Raw genomic sequence first — 25,542 nt, forward strand, 5'->3', positions numbered from 1 at the left:
CTCTACTATTTATATGTAACATAACATAAATAAATAATATTAATTTCTTTGTAGCGACATGTTCGGGGTGGTCAGCCTCCCAAAATAACTGTAAGACCTAAGGAGCACGAGTCAGCCATTCAATCGAGAATTGTCAATCAAGAACACGAAAGATGAAACCCTAAATACAATATTGAATTATTTGAACAACACACTTCTTACATCTAATAGTGACAATGTATATTTACGGATACAAACAACGCAACGCTTCACTTTGAGGTGCGCGATAATCTAAAAACAACGTATGATGACCCCTAACTAATAACAACTAAAGAGTTCTCTATGCAAACACTATACGCGACTCATTTTAATCATGAGAGGGATCATAAGTTTTTTTTTCTAGGAAAAAGAAAACACATAATAGCTTAACACCTACAAAGATTGATTTTTAATATGATTAGTTCACTCTTTTTTTTTGGGTGAGTGGATGCTCTTCGTGCATAAGATTACATGGTCGGGTATAAAAGAACTAAACTCAAATTTAAAATTAAAAGATCCACCAACCTCTAGAAGCCCTGCCACATTTATTGGCTGTGAAAGCAACTTCTAAATAGTTTAAATGTGAAATCCATGAGTTAACCGTAGGCTTGTAAACGAACACGAACCGAAGCATGTTTTTGTTCATTTAACTTTAATCGAATACAAACATATAATCGAACAAAATTTTGTGTTCATGTTCGTTCATTAATAAACGGACTTGTTGTGCTCGTTCGTCTAAAACCTAATCGAACAGTTCACAAACGTAAACACACAAAAACAAACAAACTTAAACGAATATAATAGAGCAAACATAAACGGATATAACTGAACAAACATAAACGAACACAAATGAGCACAACTTACCGAAACATAACCAAGTATGAGCCCCCATTTAATACACACACACACGTATATACCATCTAATTTAAACGAGACCCCTTGATATTTGTATATATAAAAATATAACGACTTATGTATTTACTAAAATTTATATGAACATACACGAATGTACGTAAATAAACAAGCATAAACGGGCATTCATGAATATAAATGAATGGACATGTGTGTTCACGTTCTTTCATTTAATTTGTTAAATAAAAAAAAAGTTTGTTCATGTTCACTCATTTATTAAACAAGCGAACTTTCCATCTAAGAGTTCATAAACATCCCGTTCATTTATAGGTCTAGTTAACAATTTTTGATAGGAAATTGCCTAATTGGATCCTCAAGTTTTGGAAGTCTATTCCTAACCTCGTCCTCCCACTGCAATTATAAAAGATTAAAAGATGAGATTAATGGTCTAATTATTATTATTATTGTTAATAATGGTTGGCGGTAGTGAGGCGGCAGTGCTAATAATATTCTAAGGACATTACTATGGTCAACGAGTGATTTTGATAGTGACTTTGAAGAGCTCCATATTATTCATGTCTACACAAATCTTTGGTGGAATTTTTAAACTTATAACTCTGGTAAGAGTCGTATATATTTTCAGATTAAAACTATTTGATGATTCTTCAAATATTCAACTTGATAAACTCAAATGAGTCAAGATCGTAATATGATTTTGAGTGTGAATTTCGTGAACCAGATTAAAGAGCGTACGAATTTGATGGGGGAAATCACCTTTTGCATATTTGGGTTGATATGTGCCAAGGTCTACAACCATTTCAAATTTTCATTAAAAATCCTATCATTTTTTACTTATAATGTTAATATAGCCAAAATCCAAAATTTCATTTTTTAATGAATTTTCAACATAGCAATTATGATCAAAATAAATTTTCAATCGCAGCCAGATCACATCTCTTGATTTGTTTAATGTTTATTATGATTTACATTGGTCGAAAATATCTAATGAAATCATACAAACTTAATATCTAATAACATGGCAATACCTTTAGTTAACCAACCTCCATCCATAACATTTGGTCTAAACTCTTCCAAGTAGTTGATGATCATGTGTTCTTTTGTAAACAAAGGGTTAACTAGTTGTCTACAATCTAAACAAGTCATGAGTGAAATATTAGTTGCATTGGGTTAAGTTTTATTACACCTTGAAAAACAAGTAAATCATCAAACTTGAATACATCAACACCACCAACACCAACACTAACACCAACACCAACCAACAAACAAAAATCTTAACATTCTAAATTCTTCTTCTCTTCTCTTCCTAATTTCCAACCCCATAATGGTACTAATAACTTCTACATAAATATAACTATTCAATCAAACCTCCAAAAAACAAAACACAAAAACCTCAACCCATTGTAGAACCTGAACCCGACCCGGACCCAGACCCACCTGGACCCGGCTGTTTTGCAACATAAATCTGCTTTACTTTCGTCGAAGACGGGAAACCTTTATCTGCCCCCATGGATTGTTGGTGGTGGTATCTTCCATGAAACCCGGGCCTACGGTGGACCCACTGACCGCCAACAGGTTTGTTCTTTGGAGACACCCCTAAACCGCCTCTTTGATACCCGTAACCGCCAGCATGGTTATTATTGTAATGTTGAGAAGACGGGGTTTTAACCGGTTGGTGTTGATTCTTGAACTCTACACTGCTGCCACTGTTATTATTGTTCTTTGTTGTTCCTGAAGAGATGTGACTGACAGTGACGGGAGCTGATGTGGCGGAAGAGGATGGCCCGGATGAGTCTACCAACCCGAACTCGTCTGGGAAATGGGTGATGGTTGAGTCTCTAACAACCGGGTACGCCAGAGACGGGTTTGAAGGTTGAGATTCGGATAATCTATTGGGAGGAAATGTTGACTGGTCAATCGAATGCCCTACATGGCTGCTGAACTGGGAAGGTCCAGTTATGGCTTCGGTTTGTTGCTGTAAGGGCAGTGACATAGGGACCGGATGAAGTGGTGATGCGGGTACCTGAGACCACCGAGCTTGGACCGCCATGTCCGGTGCGGTCTGGTCACATTTGAATAAATTGTTTCAGTATTTGTAGAACGAGTACATTTCATATACGCCTCACATATACCAACCGAAACATAAATATCATATATGCTCTTTAAAACTACTTAAAATACTAAAAAAAATCCATTTCAATAAAACGATTAAAGCAATGACAATTTTACCCTTAGTTTTCTAAAACTTCATATTTACCCGTTTTGAAAAACGCTTATTGTCTTTTACTGCGCATATAAAAAAATAATTGTCTACCTAGGAGATTTAAACAAAATTCTCATTTTATAAAAATTTTTGACACCTTTCTACTCTATATATAATTATAATTAAGAAAAAAATGATAAGTTAAAAACAATATATAGGGGTAAAATGGTAAACTGAAATTCATTGAATTTTGTATTATAATATTTTAAGTTGGGGTTAAAATAAGCAGCAAATAACTATTAGAAGAGCCCAAACAGTTACCTGAAATGGAGGCACGTCAAACATGGTCAACGGTGGACCCATGGGCATTAAGGACGAGCCTGGGCCAAGATGCTGGCTTGGCAGCTGCATGTTAGGTGGGTTGCGAGGCATGGAAGCCATATTCATGGAACTCATATCTTCTTCACCTCTACTAGAAGTCGGATCATGCTTCCAATCCGGTTGTTTGCCAGACGGGATATATGTGGCACCCATAAAGCTCAAACCCACCTGCCCGAACTGACCGACAGGTGCATAATGGTTATAAACCACCATATGTGGTGGAGCTTGGACACCAGGAAGACCTCCAGGTGGAGCAATGAACGGCCCCGTGAATCCAGCAGGACCATAGAACGAGTCCATGCCAGAATGGTTTTGCCATGCACCAATATGCCTTGAACCTGGCCCAGTGGGTTTTTGAACTTGTGAATTGGGCCCATCAGATTTGTCATGTGGGCCAAATGCATAGACCTGACCACTCATCATGGGATGGTTCATATCATAGAACGGAAAGTGAGAAGGTGTGGGCCCAGGGAAATGAGATAACATTTGGGTTGATGAGCCTTGTGGACTAGGGAGTGGGGTCCACAACGATATCGGTGTGGTTTCAACCGACAGATCAGCAGGAAGTGATACACTAAGTGATTCTTCAGGCTTAGATTGACTCCCAGATTGTTGATCTACAAAACATTTCAAGTATCAACAAATTAAAATCAATATACTATAGATGAACAAAATGACAAAAATGTTATAAAATTTGTTTGATTCTCACCTTTTGGGTCTGAAACAGAAACGGGCCCCAACCCGTTTCCAATTATCTCATTTGTATCAACGGCAGCCACGTCCATAGCTGAAACAACATCTTCAACTTCAGTAACACAATCATTCTCTGATTTTAAAACATTTTCAGTATTTTGAGTCACGTCAGGACGGAATAACCCGGGAGCCCCAATCCCATGTGAAGCAACACGTGTAGTCGGAGGAAGTATTGTTGGGGAAGTAACCGCCCCTGTTCATGAACAAGTACGATGACATCATCAGAATCTGAACATAGAAGAACGCAATATAGTATTTTAACTTATTCTTACCAAACTGAATTTTTTCACCCGCAAGCAGAGAGTTGACCGGACTTGAAGATGATGAAATTGCCTTTCCCTTGGTCAACATTGATGAAGATGACAAAACAGGATCACTAACCAAAGTGGTATGGTCGCCAATAGATGTTACATGTGTCGTATTGATATTATTGAACCGTGCTGGCTTCATAGCCTCATCCAGTTGTGTCTGAGTTAAAGGGATAACCTGTAGGTTGTTTTTAAAATAATAATATTATTCAGATTTTCATGCTTAGAATAAACACCAAAATCGTAAGGTTTTCACTTTTCACCTGTTGGTCCATTTGTGCATTACCCCAGTCGCCCAGAGACGTTTGAACATCACCCACAACCTTATTTTCAGACTCGAACATGATATTTGAACCATGATCTTCTGCAGCATCAGATACCGCAGATGCAGATTCTCTTTGAACATTCCTGTTGAGCAATGTATAATGTTACCAAAAAATATAGACTTTTCAATGCCATTTTTAGTTCAATTAGAGAAAATATACTTGCTATTATCCACAGTATGTGTGTCAGCTGGAGCCAGTAATTGAGTAGAGAACTCAGCAGACGGTTCTTTTTTAGCAACAACAGAACAATTGTTGTTTGATGCAGAGACTTTACTTGGATCGGTGGAGGTTACAGAAGCCTTTCGTGGTTGCTGAAAAGATAAAAGAAATGTTAAACAATAGCCGAACAGAAAAAAGAATAAAAGGATTTGAATCGGATATATATTTTTAATAAAAATCAACCTTTGTAACACGTGATTTTGCCTTGATTTCTTTTTCTCTCTGTTCACGCCGATCATTCAACATCTGTCGTTTCGACCTCACTTCTATGAAATCATCTTCATCACTTGGACACTCTATACCCGGTTGCTTATAAACATGTACAACACCACTTTGCAAAGGCGCATCAACATTTTCTTTCGGAACGTTCCTTTTGCTTTCAACAGTAGACGAACCCACCTCAGTGTTGGTTTTAGTAGTGTCTTTCACAGGCCTGCTTTCAGAAACTATCTCAGCTTCATGAACAACCCGTTTCATAGTGGACCCCACTTGGCGTCTAAACCCACCTCTTGTAGAATTGCGTGTTTCATAATGATTTACATTTTCCCGGACTCGAAACTCGGTTCGTTGAATTGGGCGTCTATATCTCCTCTCACTAGAATCATAAGGTCGAAATGAGCGTTGACCCGAAATTCTTGATGGGTGCATATTTCTCTTCCCCTTATTTGATCGGCCCGGGGCCTTTGATAATGGTACATTATTAGCACCAGAAGAATCATTATTAGTTGTGCCATGCCCTTTTTCTTCAACTTGTGTAACGGGTTTAGATGCGGTTACACTATCAGCAGCATGAGAAGGATTGTTTTGGTTATTTAATGAATTAGACGAACCATTGTCGGTTTTCATGTTGATGGCAGAGGTTTCTTGGGGAAACTGATAAGGTACAAAAGTTGCCGAATTATGATTCATGTTAAAATGGGTATTATGGGTATGGTGAATGTTTGGAGGCACGGGAAGAATTCCTTGGGATACGGGAGATGTATACATCAGTTGACCAAATTGAAAAAGAGGCGGTGGTTGTGACGGGTGCATATGGCCCAATGATGAGCCGACAGGTGGATGAAGAGGAAGAGGCATCTGTATAGACCCGATCTGTATGGAGGGAACTGGTGATGGTATGAGAGTCGGGCCAGAAAATAACCCAAACTGGAGTTTAACAGGTGTTGTAGACTGGCCCGAAGAAGGATCACCCAAGTGACTAGAAGAAGTTAAAACATTTTGGGGCTGTTCATTAATCGGTTCATCAACAGCAGCTTGTTTTTCTACAACGTTAATAGAAACTTCAGGCGTATCAATGGTATTTGTATCCGCTTCTATTTTCAAATCATTTTCAAACTCATCGTCTGGAAGTTTAACTTCAACGCCCTCATTAAATCCCAGTACCGTATTTTCCATCACGTTAGTTGTGTCTTTCTCCTCGAGTTGCATATTATCAAACTCATGTGTCAGGTTAATGTTATCATCAGGTAATTCATGCACTTCATCTTCTTCACCATAACCATCGTCTTCATCATACTCTTCTTGCTCTTGCATCTCATCATGATTCTCAAGGCTCCATTCTTCATCTTCATCGGTTGACACAGACTTTAATGTTTCCATTGTAGTCAAATCTGCAGGCTCATCATTCACAACTTCCTTCCCTTCACCAGAATCATCCAGCTCATCATGAGACAGATGTGTTGGCGAGCTAGGAGGACTTGAAACCGAGAGAGACGACTGTGAATCACACCTTAGTGTGTCGGTTTCATCCAGATTCTGTGTCATTATTCCTTGTTGAAGATCAGCAAGATCTGATTGTCGAAAATTATCCTGAAGGCCATCATAATTCCCGGTTCTTGCAGTTGATTCTAGAGAACTTGAAGGACCTGAGATTTCATTCTCCCCTCTCACCGACGATCGGGGCACAGATAACGATGGAGGAGGTGGAACACGATGCTGTTTCATTGAATATTGTGACCTCCCGTAAGAATACATCTTATCTGTCTCAGAATTCATATACAACCGTTCTGGACAAGACTGCATATTATTACGAGAATACCCCTGTCCCCAACCAACATTGTCATAATATTCTGGCTCGGTATCCCTGTTTCCATCCCCAAAAGAGTTCCACCTATGATCTCGGTCTCCAAGATGAGAAAAGCCATCAGTCTCATGAGATCTTGAAGGCATGTATCTTGATCTCCCACCAATATGGTCGTTTTCTTGGTCGTTTAGTAGGAAAGATGAATTGCTTCCAACTTCAAATGCTTCACGTTTCCATGGATTAACAGGTTTAGAAAACTGAAGGCGGTCAAAAGGCCGGTCAATGGCAGATGAATCTGAACCTGCTGAAGTTATTCTCTCCACCATTCTTTGATTAACTTCCCAGTTATCAATATCTGAATCCATAGACGCATCACTATCTTTCCCACCAACAGGAACTTCATCATCAGCACCAGTTTTTCCAACTTCAGCTTCCCGCTTCGCCATTCTAGCTTCCAATTCTAAAAGCTTCTGTTTGGCAGCTTGTTTCCTCCTCTCTTCTTCTAGAACCATCCTCTTTCTCTCTTCTTCACGAGCAAGTTTCTGGTCTTCGGCTTTCTGAATTGCATCCAATCTTTCTTGTTCTGCAATCCAAGCAGCTTCTCTTGTTTCATCTTCCAATCTTCTTCTTCTTTCTTCTTCTTCCAAAATTGCCCTTCGCCTCTCTTCATCCTCTCTCCGTGCTTGCTCTATAGCTCTTTCATGTTCGTCAGCAATTCTCTGTCTTTCCATCTCTTGCATCTTTTGAACTCTCTCCAGCTCAGCCTCAAAAGATTCCCTAACGGGATCATGAAAATCTGATTGATTAATCACATCCTTCTTCTTCTTAACCACTCCAAATAAATTTCCAGTAAACGGATCTACTTCATCATAAACACCAGAACTGAAATCCTTCTGACTAGAATCATTTAAGTAACCTCGTTCACCCTTTGAAAACGTAGACCTACCACCAACAGCAAAACCTGACTTTGACCCTTCGTTTCTGTACCTAGGAGATTCCATTGACTGATTCCAGTGTCTCACTTGCCCTGCGTCTCTTCTTACATACGCAGGGTCTCGGTTTTCTGTCACCGCACCATAGTGAGCATTGTTTCTGTCACTTATAGGTTTATCTTTGTGAATGGAAGAACTCCTCCAAGAGTTGACTTCTCTGTAAGGCTCGGTTTTAACAACTTCAGAGTTAGAACTCTTTGCAACAGGCAGACCACGTCTTTCAGGTAGATTATTAATCGGTTTGTGAGGTAAAACACTGCTTCTAGGCACATCAAAATCTCTATCCCAGTATATTTCACTTTTTGGCAGCTCTTGATCTCTGCCATTTCTTCCTATAAATCCATGACCCGTATCACGCTCATCATCAGCCCAGTCGAACCTCGGGTTCAACCGTATGAGTGGCAAAGGATCCTCTTGCTTCTGACCATGATCCACACGTGCACTACTCGGTCTTAAACTCTGCACACTGGTCCCACTCCCACCGTTTGCATCGTGATGAGACGAGTTAAAATGAGAACTGTTTCTTAGATCATTGGACGACACCTCACTAACCAACTGTCTCACTTTCTGAAAAGACGCTTCCTTTTGCTTTTGCGCAGGCCCCGTCGACGAAGGCAACGTAGCCCGCAAAGACGGAAAATCCTCTCCCCTCAACACCATAGCTTTCGGCACCGAAGCCACATTCGAATAATTCACCGAACCCGTATCTCCATGCGCAAACCTAGCCGATGGAGGCATATAAGCACCACTCACTTTACCACCTCCACTTTCACTATTCCGCACACTCTCCGAACCGTCAGTACCAACTTCCTTATCCCGCAAACCAACACTCGCAGGCTTCGTCCACCCCAAACCCGACGAACTCGGTCTCGACCCACTCCCGGACCCACCACCACCCGCCACCCCACCCGCAGCACCCGACGCGTCACTTTTCTCAAACTCTTTCCTCAACGAAGGCAAGTTTAAGGGGGGCGGAACGGATAGTTTTGGTGTCGGCTTCTGTAACGGACGGTTTTGGGATAGAACAACCATCCCACCGCCCGCGTGAACACCTCCAGCGGGTCGGGGTCGGGCGGCGGGAGCGTAAGTATGATGAGAAGGTTGCCCATATAACTTATTCAAATTGATGGATACGAATTTGGATCCGGAAGGGCCATGGTTGTTGTTGTTGGCCATAATCCGCAACAACGCATCAAAACCCTAACCCTAGGTTTATTATATTATATTATATTATATCTGCTTCACGGCGATCAGGTGTGTGGACACAGGCGGATAGTAATAAGCAGATCTCTTGGTACACACGAATAATAACTCGATACGCCCTATGAAATGAAATGAAAATAATTAAGACTGTAATTGTTGAATATGAAGATCAATAATAATAATAAATTAGTGTGGAAGGTGTAATTAGGGCACCAAATGTTAAGAGATATAATTAGATTAAGTTGAGAGTGAATAGAATAAGATGGAATAAGTTACCTCCGATTATATAACCGGCGACGGTGATAGATACAAGAGGAGAGTTGATTATTGGGGAGAAAGAGAGAGTACAATCTGATGATGTAAACCTATTTTGGTCGGTGTCTTTTTTTAGTTTTAACTTATTAACCCAAACTAATGATCTTCAGATGAGAGTTTATACAAGTACGGTTGGTGTCAGTTATGTTGTTACGGTTTCATAATTAGACCAACAAATAAACTTGTAAAATATAATTGTAAGATAAATAAATGTTTAAAATGATGTTCATTTGGTAGGTAAACATGGGTGTTGGTAAATCTGAATGTTACGGTGGTGAACTAACACGAATTCGGTTTGTATCGGTTACGTTTTTGCATTGGTGAAACCAGAGTATTGGTAAAACCCGACTGTTATGGCGGATTGTCGACGTAAATTCAATCAGTATAAGAAGAAACAACATAAACAAAATTTACAAAAAAAAAAACAACAAAATACACTTGTTTGCAAAGAAAAAAACGAAAAAATACACATATTTTGCAAAGGAAAAAAATCAAAAAGTCGAATTGGTCAACCAGAAATAGAAACTATGTGACACCAAACTTCACTATTTATCTTTTATGTGTGTATATATAATAATAATAATATAATATTCTCTTCGTTCCATTATAAGTGTCATATTTTGATTTTTCAAGTCTTTCTTGTTTAACTTTGGCCGACAATATTTTTGTTTTTGTTATATAATACTTGATGTAAAATATATTAATGGATTGGATTTTAAATATATTTTACATTGATATAATTTTCATCAAGTATTATATGACACGAACAAAAATATTTACGTCAATGTTGCAAAAAAAGATTTGAAAAGTCAAACTATGACACTTATAATGGGACGGATAGAGTAATTTATATGATTTTCCATTTGATGAGTTGATTCAAGATGTAAATGTATCGTTTTCTATCTTTTAACAAATATTGAAGAACTTGAATGCATGTTGTGGGATAATGCATCATGCCACGTCATTTTGTTAGGGCGTTAACCATTGTTACGGGTGTGGGATGGAAGGCGCCAAAAGGGCGGACGTGGTATGGGGTTGGCGGGCCTGAGGGCTTGGGGTGTGGAGCCTATTTTCCAACCAATCAAACTATCTATTTCACATGTTTATTAAAATGAAAGATTAATAATAATTTTTAATAATTTTTTTTTCAGTTAAACCATAATTAAATTTAAAGTATATATATAGTGAGAGGTCTTATGCATGTGGAAAAGTACATGGTGATTGTTGATGGTATAGGATATAGAAAAAATGATTATCAATAGTTCAAACATTAAAGGTTCTTTGTTATTTTAAAATAGATGTGATTTTTTTATTTAACGTTAGTGAATATGTATTGTTGAAATAAAAGACATGTTAGATGCTACAGAGTTGAAGGATAGTTGCTCTTATATAGTTCGGTGTGTAACAATGAAGGGATCACTACATGATAAGTATTTGCAGGTGTTTTATATCACGTGGAACAATATATGTTAAGGTTGAAGATGATTATGCCCAAAGGGTGCTAATATATATTAGTTTTGATTTTTTTATAATACAATATGAAATGATATAGTATATGAGTGGTCATTTGGTATGTTAAGGATCTATACTAATGTTTAGTATGCGTCCATCACTTAGAATTCTATGTAGGTATAGGTGTATGTCTTTTTGGTGATTTTGTTAAAATAGTTTCACATGACACATGGTAAACACCGGATGTAATAAATATTATTTGATTCTCATAATATGCAACATTTATGATATTAATTTGGTCGGTTATCATTTTACATCACAATTTTCAATGTACACAATCGCTTGTGTTGGTGTATCATATTGCAATCTTATGGTGAGATGATTGTAGTGGCTGATCTTATTGAAGAAAACTAGAGGGGTGAAATGAAATATTATGGTATGCTTTAATGAACCATACTCTACCTTTACACGAAGACAAACATAGAAGTTCACATAAAACAAATAAATCATTAACGTAAAACAACAATGACCGGAGACATTAACATCTCAACTATATGTGTTTACGGTATGCTTGATTTTATTACATTCTACTTGCATATCACACTAATACACCTAGGGATAGTGAAGATTACATGAATTAGTATCGGATGCAAGACCAATTTGAGGCTTCATGATGTAAACCCACATGAACTAAAAAATTACAGGGAAGATTTCAACATTATAATGCGTTGTGTTTTTTTTTCTTTATTTATTGATGTTTTTTTATTAAACTAAAATTTCTAGCGTACTAGCTACATGTGTTTTGATAATAAGCTTTAAATGTATAAAGAAATGAGAGATAATAGAAGAAATTTTCACAATATGTTGAACGATTTAAGCATATAAAAAAATGATAATTGAATGCATGGAGCTTGCAAATAAGCGACATCATTCATATTATCAGTTAATGGAAGGAAATTCAAACGACTTTCAGAAGGGCCCATCAAACTTTACAGTTTAAACAAAGGGTTGACTCAAATTATGAACATGAAGGTACAAAATCTTGAACTCGGGCTAGCCTAGCACTTGAGGTAAGTTGTGCCCTTAAATCTTGAGCATCGGGTTTCACCAATGTTTAATTGAGTATATCAATTTTTTTTTTTATCAATTTTTGTTAAATATGGTCCTTCCGATAACAACAATGTCACATGCGCGCGCGCGCACAGAAGACGATAAGTATGTTTGATGAAAAAGTTAGGTTTTTTTGTTTGATCATAATAAAGCCAAATGGATGATATACTATCATCAATATGAAATAATTTGACCTAATTATATATCCAACCACAATATGCGCTTTCTTTATCTTGATTTACATAAAAAATAATTAGATGTTATACTCATAGTTATCAAATTGCACTATAATTTTGACGTTATTTTACTAATCTCGTGAAAATAACGTTAAAAGTGGCGGAAGGTTAATCAGGCATCATGTGATGGCGTTGATAGCCGAAAGACAACGGTACATGCACCAATCAGCCGGTGTCCCGATGATTGTGTGTTATGTGTCTTATGTCCAAGGCTTGATGCAAAACTACTATCGAGCCAGAGGTCTCACCGGAAGCAGCCTCTCTATCCCTATGGGGTTGAGGTAAGGCTGTCTACACCTTACCCTCCTCAGACCCTACCATAGCTTTGCTATTGGTGGGATATACTGAGTACGATGATGATGATGATCAAATGCGATAAGCACTCGAAAGCGTTAAGGCTGGGCCTAGCGCCCATGCGATAAGCGCGAAAAAAAAACGCCCGATTTTTTTAAAAAAAAAACGCACATTAAAAAAACAAAAAATTAACTAAAATATAACATCATAACAAAACATACATTCATTCTTGAAATAGTTTATAGAATAACCAAAAACCAAAACATGAAGTATCAATTACATCTTAATAATTAGAAAAACCTAATCATTAACACATCTATCATATTATCCTTTAATTCAACAACTCTATAAGCATTCATTTTATCTATCAAGAACAACAATTTGATCCATCCACAATTGAAGCATTAACACACCTATCATATTATCCTAATTTCCAAATATTAAAAAACTAAAATCTAATCACAAATTTTGAATATTGTAATCATTTAGTAACTGAAGCCAAATGTTATTTAAATGATATTTAGTAAGCAGGGAAGGTTGAGAACAAACGACTGGCACTTTAAATATATGAGGCACACAACTCGCAATTAACTTGCTTCGCGCTTTAAATGCACTTAAGCGTGAAAAACACTCGATTTTAACAACTACATTTTACTTCAATTCTATTATTTCTAATATCATTTAAAACGTATATTTTATTAATAAAGTAAAAAGAAGAGTAATATGACGTTTACGTGACACAAAATGTTCTTGCTTATCGTAAACCCAAAGTGAGTACAAGTTTAAAAAGTGAAAGGGCTTAAAACGTACAATCATTATATTAGAACACACCCGTACACAGAACCAAAATAGGTTTCGATCAGATTCTCCACTTCCCCAAATCTCACCGGCGCGTATCTCCGTCACCGTCTCCGGCGCCGGTCACATCACCGGAGGTAACTTAATCGTCTTCGCCTAATTGATTATTATTATTATACGTATTTATCATTAATTATTATTATTATTCTATTCCATTTCAGATATAGCTTTACTAACAGATCTGCTTATTACTATCCACGTGTGTTCACACACCTGATCGCCGTGAAACAGATAATATAATATAATAAACCTAGGGTTAGGGTTTTGATGCGTTGTTGCGGATTATGGCCACCAACAACAACCACGGGCCTTCCGGATCCAGATTCGTATCCGTCAATTTGAATAAGTTATATGGGCAACCTTCTCATCATACTTACGCCCCCGCCGCCCAACCCCGACCCGGTGGAGGTGTTCACGCGGGCGGTGGGATGGTTGTTCTATCCCGAAACCGTCCGTTGCAGAAGCCGACACCAAAACTATCCGTTCCGCCCCCCTTGAACTTGCCTTCTTTGAGGAAAGAGTTTGAGAAAAGTGACGCGTCGGGTGCTGCCGGTGGGGTGGCAGGTGGCGGTGGGTCCGGGAGTGGGTCGAGACCGAGTTCGTCAGGTTTGGGATGGACGAAGCCTGCGAGTGTTGGTTTGCGGGATAAGGAAGTTGGTACTGACGGTTTGGAGAGTACGCGGAATAGTGAAAGTGGAGGTGATAAAGGAAGCGGTGCTTATATGCCTCCGTCGGCTAGGTTTGCGCATGGAGATACGGGTTCGGTGAATTATTCGAATGTGGCTTCGGTGCCGAAAGCTATGGTGTTGAGGGGAGAGGATTTTCCGTCTTTGCGGGCTGCGTTGCCTTCGTCGACGGGGTCTGCGCAAAAGCAAAAGGAAGCGTCTTTTCAAAAAGTGAGACAGTTGGTTAGTGAGGAGTTGTCCAATGATCTAAGAAACAGTTCTCATTTTAACTCGTCTCATCACGATGCAAACGGTGGGAGTGGAACCGGTGTGCAGAGTTTAAGACCGAGTAGTGCACGTGTGGATCATGGTCAGAAGCAAGAGGACCCTCTGCCACTCATACGGTTGAACCCGAGGTTTGATTGGGCTGATGATGAGCGTGATACGGGTCATGGATTTATAGGTAGAAATGGCAGAGATCAAGAGCAGCCAAAAAGTGAAATTTATTGGGATAGAGATTTTGATGTGCCTAGAAGCAGTGTTTTACCTCACAAACCGATTAATAATCTACCTGAAAGATGTGGTCTGCCTGTTGCAAAGAGTTCTAACTCTGAAGTTGTTAAAACCGAGCCTTACAGAGAAGTCAACTCTTGGAGGAGTTCTTCCATTCACAAAGATAAACCTATAAGTGACAGAAACAATGCTCACTATGGTGTGGTGACAGAAAACCGAGACCCTGCGTATGTAAGAAGAGATGCAGGGCAAGTGAGACACTGGAGTCAGTCAATAGAATCTCCTAGGTACAGAAACGAAGGGTCAAAGTCAGGTTTTGCTGTTGGTGGTAGGTCTATGTTTTCAAAGGGTGAACGAGGTTACTTAAATGATTCTAGTCAGAAGGATCTCAGTTCTGGTGTTTATGATGAAGTAGATCCGTTTACTGGAAATTTATTTGGAGTGGTTAAGAAGAAGAAGGATGTGATTAACCAGACGGATTTTCATGATCCCGTTAGGGAATCTTTTGAGGCTGAGCTGGAGAGAGTTCAAAAGATGCAAGAGATGGAAAGACAGAGAATTGCTGACGAACATGAACGAGCTATAGAGCAAGCTCGAAGAGAGGATGAAGAGAGGCAAAGGGCAATTTTGGAAGAAGAAGAAAGAAGAAGAAGATTGGAAGATGAAACAAGAGAAGCTGCTTGGATTGCAGAACAAGAAAGATTGGATGCAATTCAGAAAGCCGAAGACCAGAAACTTGCTCGTGAAGAAGAGAGAAAGAGGATGGTTCTAGAAGAGGAGAGGAGGAAACAAGCTGCCAAACATAAGCTTTTAGAACTGGAAGCTAGAATGGCGAAACGGGACGTTGAAGTTGGAAAAAGTGGTGCAGATGATGAGGTCCCTGTTGGTGGAAAAGATAGTGACACGTCTATGGATTCAGATATTGATAACTGGGAAGTTAATCAAAGAATGGTGGAGAGAATAACTTCAGCAAGCTCAGATTCATCTGCCATTGACCGGCCCTTTGACCGGTTTCAGTCCTCCAAACCTGTTAGTCCATGGAAAAGAGAAGCATTTGAAGTTGGTTGCAATTCATCTTTCTTACTAAACGACCAAGAGAACGGTCATCATAGTGGGAGATCAACATACTTTTGGGGATGGAAACAGGGATACCGAGCCAGAATACTTTAACAATGTTGGTTGGGGACAGGGGTATTCTCGTAATAATACTTAATCTTTTTCAGAACGGTTGTATATGAATGCTGAGTCAGATAAGATTTACTCTTATGGGAGGTCACAGTATCCAATGAAACAGCCTCGTGTTCCTCCTCCTCCTCCTCCATCGTTATCCATGCCCAGATCATCAGTTAGAGGCGAGAATGAAATCTCAGGTCCTTCAAGTTCTCTAGAGTCAACTGCAAGAACAGGGAATTATGGCGGTCTTCAGGATAATCTTGTACAATCGGATAATGTTGATTTTCAACAAGGAATTACGGCACAGAATCTGGAGAAGAATGAGACACTAAGGTGTGATTCACAGTCATCTCTCTCAGTTTCGAGTCCACCTAGCTCGCCAACACATTTGTCTCATGATGAGCTGGATGATTCTGGTGAAGGGAAGGAAGTGGTGAATGATGAGCCTGCAGATTTGACTACAATGGAAACATTAAAGTCTGTGTCAACCGATGAAGATGAAGAATGGAGCCTTGAGAATCATGATGAAATGCAAGAGCAAGAAGAGTATGATGAAGACGATGGTTATGGTGAAGAAGATGAAGTGCATGAATTACCTGATGACAACATTAACCTGACACATGAGTTTGATAATATGCAACTCGAGAAGAAAGACACAACTAACGTGATGGAAAATACGGTACTGGGATTTAATGAGGGCGTTGAAGTTAAACTTCCAGATGATGAGTCTGAAAATGATTTGAAAACAGACGGGGATACAAACACCATTGATACGCCAGAAGTTTCTGTTACTGTTGTAGAAAAACAAGCAGCAGTTGATGCACTGATCAATGAACAGCCCGTTTCAACTTCTTCTAGTCACTTGGGTGATCCTTCTTCTGGCCAGTCTACAACACCTGTTAAACTCCAGTTTGGGTTATTTTCTGGCCTGACTCTCATACCATCACCAGTTCCCTCTATACAGATGCCTCTTCCTCTTCATCCACCTGTTGGTTCATCATTGGGCCACATGCACCTGTCACAACCACCGCCTCTTTTTCAATTTGGTCAACTGAGGTATACATCTCCCGTTTCCCAAGGAATTCTTCCCGTGCCTCCAAACATTCACCATACCCATAATACCCTTTTTAATGTTAATCATAATTCTGCAACTTATCTACCTTACCAATTTCCTCAAGAAACTTCTGTTATCAATATGAAAACCGACACTGGTTCATCCAGTTCATTGAATAATCAAAACAATCTCTCACATGCCGATGATAATGTAATTGCATCTAAACCCGTTACAAAAATTGAAGAAAAAGGTCACGGAACATATAATAATGATAAAAATGTACCATTGTCAAAGGCCCCGGGCCCGTCTAATAAGGGGAAGAGAAACATGTACCCAACAAGAAATTCGGGTCCAAGATCATTTCAACCTTATGATTCCATGGGCTTTAACGAGAGGAAACATCGACGCCCGATCCAACGAACTGAGTTTCGAGTCCGGGAAAATGTGAATAATTATGAAACGGGCAATTTTACAAGAAGTGGGTATAGGCGTCAAGTGGGGTCCAATATGAAACGGGCTGCGCATGAAGCTGAGATAGTCTCTCAAAGCAGGCCCGTGAAAGAAACTGTGAAAACAAAAACTCAGGTGGGTTCGTCTACTGTTGACAGCAAAAAGAACGTTCCGGAAGCAGATGTTGACGCACCTTTGCAAAGCGGGGTTGTGCATGTTTATAAGCAACCGGGTATAGAGTGTCCAAGCGATGAAGATGATTTCATAGAAGTGAGGTCAAAACGACAGATGTTGAATGATCGCCGTGAACAGAGAGAAAAAGAAATCAAGGCAAAATCACGTGTTACAAAGGTTAGTTTCCCTAGTTTAGGTTCCCTTTTGAGGCTTGTAAACAAACACAAACCTTGCATGTTCGTTTGTTTCAGTTTTATTGAACAAACGGTTGAGCACGAACAATGGAGTTTTCTTGTTCATGTTCGTTCGTCAAGAAAATGACTGTTTATCGTCGTTTGTTAAGAGTATAAATGAGCGTTCACGAACACAAATGAACGAACATAGATGAATGGTGCGAATGGGAGTAAACGTGAACATCAGTATGTCAGGTATAAACAAATAAAAAAAACTAGACAAAACTGTAAGTGGTGATATGTTTATTTCATAAAACTAAACTAAATTGTAATGGACCTAAAAATATTAAACTAATATATATGAAAGAACGTCAACATGAACTTAAAACTAGTGAACATAACTGAATGTAAACACACAGACTTAAACGGGAACATAAATGAACGAACAAGAACAAAAATTTAGCTTATGTTCATTTGTTTATATAATAAATGAACATAAGTGTACTTCCAGCCAAACGGTTCACAATGTTCAGTTTGTTTACGAGCTTAATCTTTTTTATGGTTTGGATTTTAATATTTCTTTTAATTCTTCAGCAACCACGAAGGGCTTCTGTAACCTCTACTCGTTCAAATAAAATATCTTCATCATCGTTTAGTGAGCCATCAAAGAAAACACGTTCGGATGTTACTAAAAAAGAACCGTCAGATGACTTTTCAACAACGGCTTCTGAAGCATTGGCTCCAATCGACACACCTACTGTGGATGATAGCAAGTATATTTTTTCTAATAGAATTAAAAATAACATTGAAAACTTTTTATTTCATAATTAACATTATACATTGCTTTGCAGGAATCTTCAAAGAGAATCTTCATCTGCAGTATCTGATGCTGCAGAAGATCATGATTCAAATATTATGTTTGAAACTGAAACTAGGGCTGTTGATGATGTTCAAACGTCTCTTGGTGACTGGGGTAATGCACAAATGGACCAACAGGTGAAAAGTGAAAACATTATTTTTATGTTTTTTTATTCTAAGCATGAAAATTTAAATAAATATTAAACTATTTATAAAACAACCCACAGGTTATCCCTTTAACTCAGACACAACTGGATGAGGCTATGAAACCAGCACGGTTCAATGCTATTAATACGACACATGTAACATCTATAGGCGATCATACCACTTTGGTTAGTGAACCTGTTTTGTCATCCTCATCAATGTTGACCAAGGGAAAGGCAATTTCATCATCTTCAAGCCCAGTCAACTCTCTGCTTGCAGGTGAAAAGATTCAGTTTGGTAAGAACCTATTGAAATACTATATTGAGTTCTTCATATGTTCAAATAATGATGATGTCATCGTTTTTGTTCATGAACAGGGGCGGTTACTTCCCCAACAATTCTTCCTCCGAGTATCCGTATTGTTTCACATGGGATTGGGGCTCCTGGGTTATTCCGTCCCGATACGTCTCAAAATACTCAAAATGTTTTGAAAACAGAAAATGATTGTGTTACTGAAGTTGAAGATGTTTCATCTGTGGATGTGGCTGCCATTGATACTAATGAGATCATTGGAAACGTGTTGGGGGCCGTTTCAGTTTCTGGCCCAGGAGGTGAGCATCAAATTCCATAACATTTGGTAATAATATTTATCTGTTTATTGATTTAGATCTGTTAACATCTGAAATGTGTTGTAGGATTGCCTGGGGATCAACAATCTGGAAGTCAATCTAAGCCTGAGGAATCACTTAGTATATCACTTCCTGCTGATCTATCAGTTGAAACCACACCGATATCTTTGTGGACCCCACTACCGAGTCCTCAGGGCTCATCAACCCAAATGTTATCTCATTTCCCTGCGTCCACACCGTCTCACTTTCCGTTCTATGATATGAACCACCCCATGATGAGTGGTCCGGTCTATGCATTTGGCCCACATGACGAATCTGACGGGCCCAATTCACAAGCCCAAAAGCCCACTGGGCCAGGTTCAAGGCATATTGGTGCGTGGCAGAACCAATCTGGGATGGATTCGTTCTACGGTCCTGCTGGATTCACGGGTCCATTTATTGGTCCACCTGGTGTCCAAGCTCCACCGCATATGGTGGTTTATAATCATTATGCACCAGTTGGTCAGTTCGGGCAGGTGGGCTTGAGCTTTATGGGGGCCACATATATCCCATCTGGAAAACAACCCGATTGGAAGCATGATCCAACTTCGTCTAGTAGAGGTGAAGACATAAGTTCTATACATATGGCTTCTGGGCCCCGCAACCCGCCTAACATGCAGCCTCCAGTCCAGCATCTTGGCCCAGGCTCACCCCTATTGCCCATGGGTCCACCTATGACAATGTTTGACGTGCCTCCATTTCAGGTAACTCTTTGGCTCCTTTAATTGTTCTTTGTTGTTTTCTTATAACTCAAACCTAAAATATCGTATATACCTTATTTAAATGGGATTTTAGTTTTTAGTTTTTGACCATTTACATATCAAATATTATTTCTAACTTAAAACAAATGATCCTTATTTATAATAATTATATATAAAGGGTTTCGTAAATATTTCATAAAATGATATATTTGATGATTAAAACGGCTTATTGGGCCAAGCTGACTAATAGGCACCGGACCAGCAAAACGGATAAAAAAGTAATGGTTAGAAACTTGTTTGTGATACAGAAATCACCACACACTCGCACAAACGAGCAATAGGGCAACACCACCAAATCGGAGATACAGGCACGCTACGGTTAGATAACCCGGGTCTAAGATCACCACCCAACGCGCCACAGTTGAGCTAGCATAGACGAATCAATTTAACTCATATTCCAATGAGATAAATCAACACAAAACTTTTCTTCATCATAAACTCTGCCTTCATCATTTCACTATGCTTTTAAAATAATAGACTTGGGAGCAAATGGCTTTGGAATTAGAGACGGGTTTCTGCAAATTTTGTATAAATGGCTAACTCATAATATTATTATCGGATTAAGAACCTTAAAAAAAGGAGAAAAAGAGTTGAATTTGTTCTCTTCATCAGAATAGCTGGTATTTAAGTTGATTGTTCAAGTTGAGGAAGTAATCATGGGAACGGTATTGTAAGGTCATGGTGGTGTAACTGTATCTGTGATCTTCTAAAACCGCAGCCCTAAGAGTTGCGAGTGGTGTATCTGTATCTCGTATGATCGTAGCCCCAGACCCTCATTGGAAAATGTATTTATGGTTTTGAACACCATCTGCTTGATGTTGACCATTGTCAATATGGGTTTCCTTCTCTTGCAAAATTTGTGATAAGAAAGGATGATAATGGCATTTAAAGTTTGAAGACAAACTTTTGTCAACATGAGGAGAATGATAGAGATCTGACCTCTTATTTCCATAAAACTCTAGCTTGTAAGTATGATTAAAGGCATAATGAAATGAAACGAGAAGGCAGAGTTTATGATGAAGAAAAGTTTTGTGTTGATATATCTCATTGGAATACGAGTTAAATTGATTCGTCTATGCTAGCTCAACTGTGCCACGTTGGGTGGTGATTTTATAGACCCGATTATCTAACCATAGTGGTGTGCCTGTATCTCCGGTTTGGTGTCATTGCCCTATTGGTCGTTTGTGTGAATGTGGTGATTTCTGTATCACAAATGAGCATTAGGTCTATCCATTGCCCTATTAGGTCTATCCATTAGGTCTATCCATTCTCTAACCGTTTCTTTTTATCCGTTTTGCTGGTCCGGTGCCTATCACTTACCTAATAGCCTCCTCTTCCGTTAATCTTGTCTGAAAGCACAAGAAACACTTAAAATAGATATGTTTTAGTAAACAAATGCATTTTTGATTAAAATGGGCCTAAGGCTGGCCCAATAGCCAAAACAAACTTTTTTGAATCAAGAAGCCCAAGAGCTATTTGTACTCAACCCCCAAAACTAATTTCTGATAGAAAGACCAATCATGTTAAACATGGGCTTAAGTTTGTCACAATAACCATTGACCAACCAATTTGGGCCTAAAGGCCACATTTGTACTTATCAAGCATATAGTTTGACTAAAGTTCTGTATAAATTTATCAAGTAGCCGATTGTTTTTTTCACAGATGCAGTAAAAAATTTAATAAGCACTTGTTAAATTGGTGAATATGACAGTTTATAAATTTAAAAGTTTTAATAAACTAAGCGTAAAGTTGTCTCTTGTTTTTTAGTATTTATTTTAATATTTTAGAGTAGTTTTAAAGGCCATATTGGTATTTTAATTTTTGAGTTGGGTATATATGATATTTCTGAAGTTTGTTACGTATATATGAAGTTTTCTCATAATACAAGTACTAAAAAAACTTGATCAAATATTTGAGCAGACTGCACCCGACATGGTGGTCCAAGCCCGATGGTCTCACGTACCAGCATCACCGCTTCATCCGGTCCCTGTGTCACTACCCTTACAGCAGCAAACCGAAGCCACAACCGGACCTTCCCAGTTCAGCAGCCATGTAGGACATCCAGTTGACCAGTCAACGTATCCTCCCAATAGATTATCTGAACCTCAGCCTTCAAACCCTTCTGGGGCTTACCCAGTTGTTAGAGACTCAACCATCACCCATTTCCCAGACGAATTCAGGTTGGTAGACTCATCCGGGCCATCCTCTTCCGCCACATCAGCTCCCGTCACTGTCAGTCACATCTCTTCAGGAACTACAAAGAACAATAATAACAGTGGCGGCAGTGTTGAGTTCAAGAATCAACACCAACCGGTTAAAACCTCGTCTTCTCAACATTACAATAATAACCATGCTGGCGGTTACGGGTATCAAAGAGGCGGTTTAGGGGTGTCTCCAAAGAACAAACCCGTTGGCGGTCAGTGGGCTCACCGCAGGCCTGGGTTTCATGGAAGATACCACCACCAACAATCCATGGGGGCAGATAAAGGTTTCCCGTCTTCGATGAAAGTAAAGCAGATTTATGTTGCAAAACAGCCCGGTCCAGGTGGGTCTGGGTCCGGGTCGGGTTCAGGTTCAGGTTCTACAATGGGTTGAGGTTTTTGTGTTTTGTTTTTTGGAGGTTTGATTGAATAGTTATATTTATGTAGAAGTTATTAGTACAATTATGGAGTTGGAAATTAGGAAGAGAAGAGAAGAGAAGAATTTAGAATGTTATGATTTTTGTGTGTTGGTTGGTGTTGTTGATGTATTCAAGTTTGATGATTTACTTGTTTTTCAAGGTGTAATAAAACTTAACCCAATACAACCAATATTTCATACATTTCATACATGACTTGCTTAGATTATGCACAACTTGTTAACCCTTTGTTTACAGAATAGACCTTTGATGATCAACATGGTTACATAACTATCAACTAACTTTTCTAATTGTCATGTAACAATACGACTGGCTCTAACGACTAACGCTGTGTTCCCGAGTCCAACCAGAGTCCAGCCAACTTTGATACTCACGCTCGGGTTACAGGTAAATGCTACCAAGTCCCATAACAACAAAACTACAAGCTAACACAATACATCTTGAAATACTCCAAACACCAATGTGGGATGAAACTTTTACAACCTCCACAAGTTCTTCAAGCTTAAATTGGTTGCTAAATTAAATCCATTCCCATAACACTTAAATTTGGATGATTTGTTCCTTTTGCATTAAAAATAATACCTTATTATGAAGTTCGTTTATCTTTTATATTCCTAACGAGTTTGCTAAGGGCATGTTTGGGATTGAGTTTGAAAACTAATTATTAACTTATTGGCTTTATCAAAAAGCCATTGTTAAAAGTCTAGATTTGTGGCATTTTAAAAACAACTTTTTAGCTATTTCAGAAAGCTAAAATATCGGTTTTTTAAAAAGCCAATAAGTCAATAAGTTTAACCCTACGAGGGTCAAATTGCATTAAAGGTAAGTGTGAAGGCTAGCAAAATGCATAATAATATCACCAACAAAAACTTAACGCGTTTACATAAAGTTGTGGGACAAGATATCAAATCACCAAAATCCTTTAAATTAAAGACAAGATACCACTCACCAAAAAGAGAAAAAGAGAGATAAATCAAAGCAAAAAAAAATTGAAAGCTAAATCATATCATGATACAAAAGCAAATGTGAACCCATGTGCATGCTTTAACTAGCTAGATTCAAACACTATTAACATATGTACTCATTATTCATTAGATCATTCTCACTTAGTCTGTTATGTGTTGGTTAGAGTTCATTACTTGTGATCTAACCATGTTAACATAGTGTTCGTCTTGTTCAACTTGATGACGACGACGACGATGATGATTGACGCACTGAACAAGCGACTACTTGTGCCCATTGTTTCAATCTTGTCTTCATCGTTTGTGGATTCTCGTCTACAATAAACCGTATACAATAGTTAGAGCCTCACTTGTCACAATATCTCTTATTTACTTTTATCATTTTCTTTTCACTTAATAAATAAGTTATTTTTTCGTGTTTTATTTAAAGTTTATTGGATTTTAATAATCCATATCGACTGGTATCGGCCGATAATAATCCTATTCATTTTATCGCCACTGGCGGCCCCAAATTTCAAAAAGTTGGCTCCTAGTGCCCCCCCCTAAAAATGACTTAACGACGTTAAACTTTTTATCGAATTTCAAATTAATTTTTTTGGCATTTGATAGGAATGAGAATATGAATCGATTGATGTAAAGCTTAACTTGAAACGGTGATTCAAACGACTTGATTTTTTGTTAATTGGAAGTTCAAACACACGAAATGAAGCAAAAGTCAAGTCCTTTGGATCACCGTTTCAAGTTAAGTTTTACATCAGTCGATCCGTATCTTCATTCCGATCAAAAGCCCTAAAAAAATAGTTTGATATTCAGAAAAAAGTATAACGCCGTCAAGTCATTTTTAACGGGGGACCATTGGGGGCAAATTTTTTGAAATTTGGGACCGTCAGTGATGATAAAATAAGTATGAATTATTATCGAGATTATTAAAATCCGATAAAACATTTTTCTAATTCCTAAATCTTAATTACTATCATTTATTTTTCATGCTTCTCCTTCTCCTTGTGACTAATAAATAAGTTTGTTTTCCACTTCTTTTACAATTTCTAAATCTTTTTAAATAACTATTTAATGCTTACTTAGTTTTGTTACTGATTATTATTTTTATTAAACCTGTGTATTACACGGGTTCCAACCTAATTAATTACTGTAAGAAAATCAAATTACCGTGGCCGAATATAGCGTGTGATTTGTTGCTCACCGGAGAAGACAACTCGGACTCTGAGACAACGTTAGAGTCCGAAGACACCGAAGACTTGGAAACCGTTTCCAAATACTGCTTGTTGACCGCGTGGTAGAGCTCAAGCGGCGGTAACGTCTCTCCGAGACGATCATCCAACTTAGGGGAGTGTTCAAATCCAAATCCTAGCTCAATACAAGCCTTAAGTTCATCGATATCCTCATCGGTCACACAACCGCTCTTGCTCCTCCCGTGGTTATGTTTGCCCTTTCGCTTGACCCATTACTCGTCGCGGTGTAAGTCCGGTGACCGGGGGTTTTGTGTTGAAGGAGACGGTGGTTGTGTGGTGGTGTAAGGTGGAGGCATAAGTTTCCGTTAGGGTGGGGGTTTAAATTGGAGGGAAAGTTAGTTAGTGGAGAGTATATAATATATAGAAGTGGAAGCATGTATATATAATTATATATTGTATTATTATAGATATAGATTGGTGATATATGTTGTTGATTGTGATGGGTCTATTAAGTTGATTTGTGGTTTATGATTTTAATACCAAACAATGATAAGGAGA

General features: G+C 38.5%; 2 protein-coding genes across 2 annotated transcripts; one reads left to right on the forward strand and one right to left on the reverse strand.

Annotated features, from left to right (window-relative positions):
• Nucleotides 1–2,186: 2,186 nt before the first annotated feature.
• Nucleotides 2,187–9,385, reverse strand: LOC143549662 (uncharacterized). The gene is made up of 7 exons (XM_077040521.1): nt 5,262–9,385; nt 5,019–5,170; nt 4,797–4,941; nt 4,498–4,711; nt 4,182–4,418; nt 3,413–4,089; nt 2,187–2,950 (listed from the first exon to the last, which is right to left on the reverse strand). The coding sequence occupies exons 1-7, from the start codon at nt 9,267–9,269 to the stop codon at nt 2,282–2,284; spliced, it is 6,102 nt and encodes a 2,033-aa protein (XP_076896636.1). The 5' UTR covers nt 9,270–9,385; the 3' UTR covers nt 2,187–2,281.
• A 4,776-nt stretch (nt 9,386–14,161) lies between these two features.
• Nucleotides 14,162–22,896, forward strand: LOC143549618 (uncharacterized). Its single transcript, XM_077040485.1, has 8 exons — nt 14,162–15,894; nt 15,959–17,767; nt 18,358–18,536; nt 18,615–18,759; nt 18,849–19,062; nt 19,143–19,376; nt 19,461–20,137; nt 22,115–22,896. The coding sequence occupies exons 1-8, from the start codon at nt 14,284–14,286 to the stop codon at nt 22,787–22,789; spliced, it is 5,544 nt and encodes a 1,847-aa protein (XP_076896600.1). The 5' UTR covers nt 14,162–14,283; the 3' UTR covers nt 22,790–22,896.
• The last annotated feature ends 2,646 nt before the right edge of the window (nt 22,897–25,542 follow it).

This window comes from Bidens hawaiensis, unplaced genomic scaffold (assembly GCF_021521415.1).
Source record: "Bidens hawaiensis isolate Kalapana, Puna unplaced genomic scaffold, B.hawaiensis_p1.1 tig00015706_1, whole genome shotgun sequence".
Lineage (NCBI taxonomy): Eukaryota > Viridiplantae > Streptophyta > Magnoliopsida > Asterales > Asteraceae > Bidens > Bidens hawaiensis.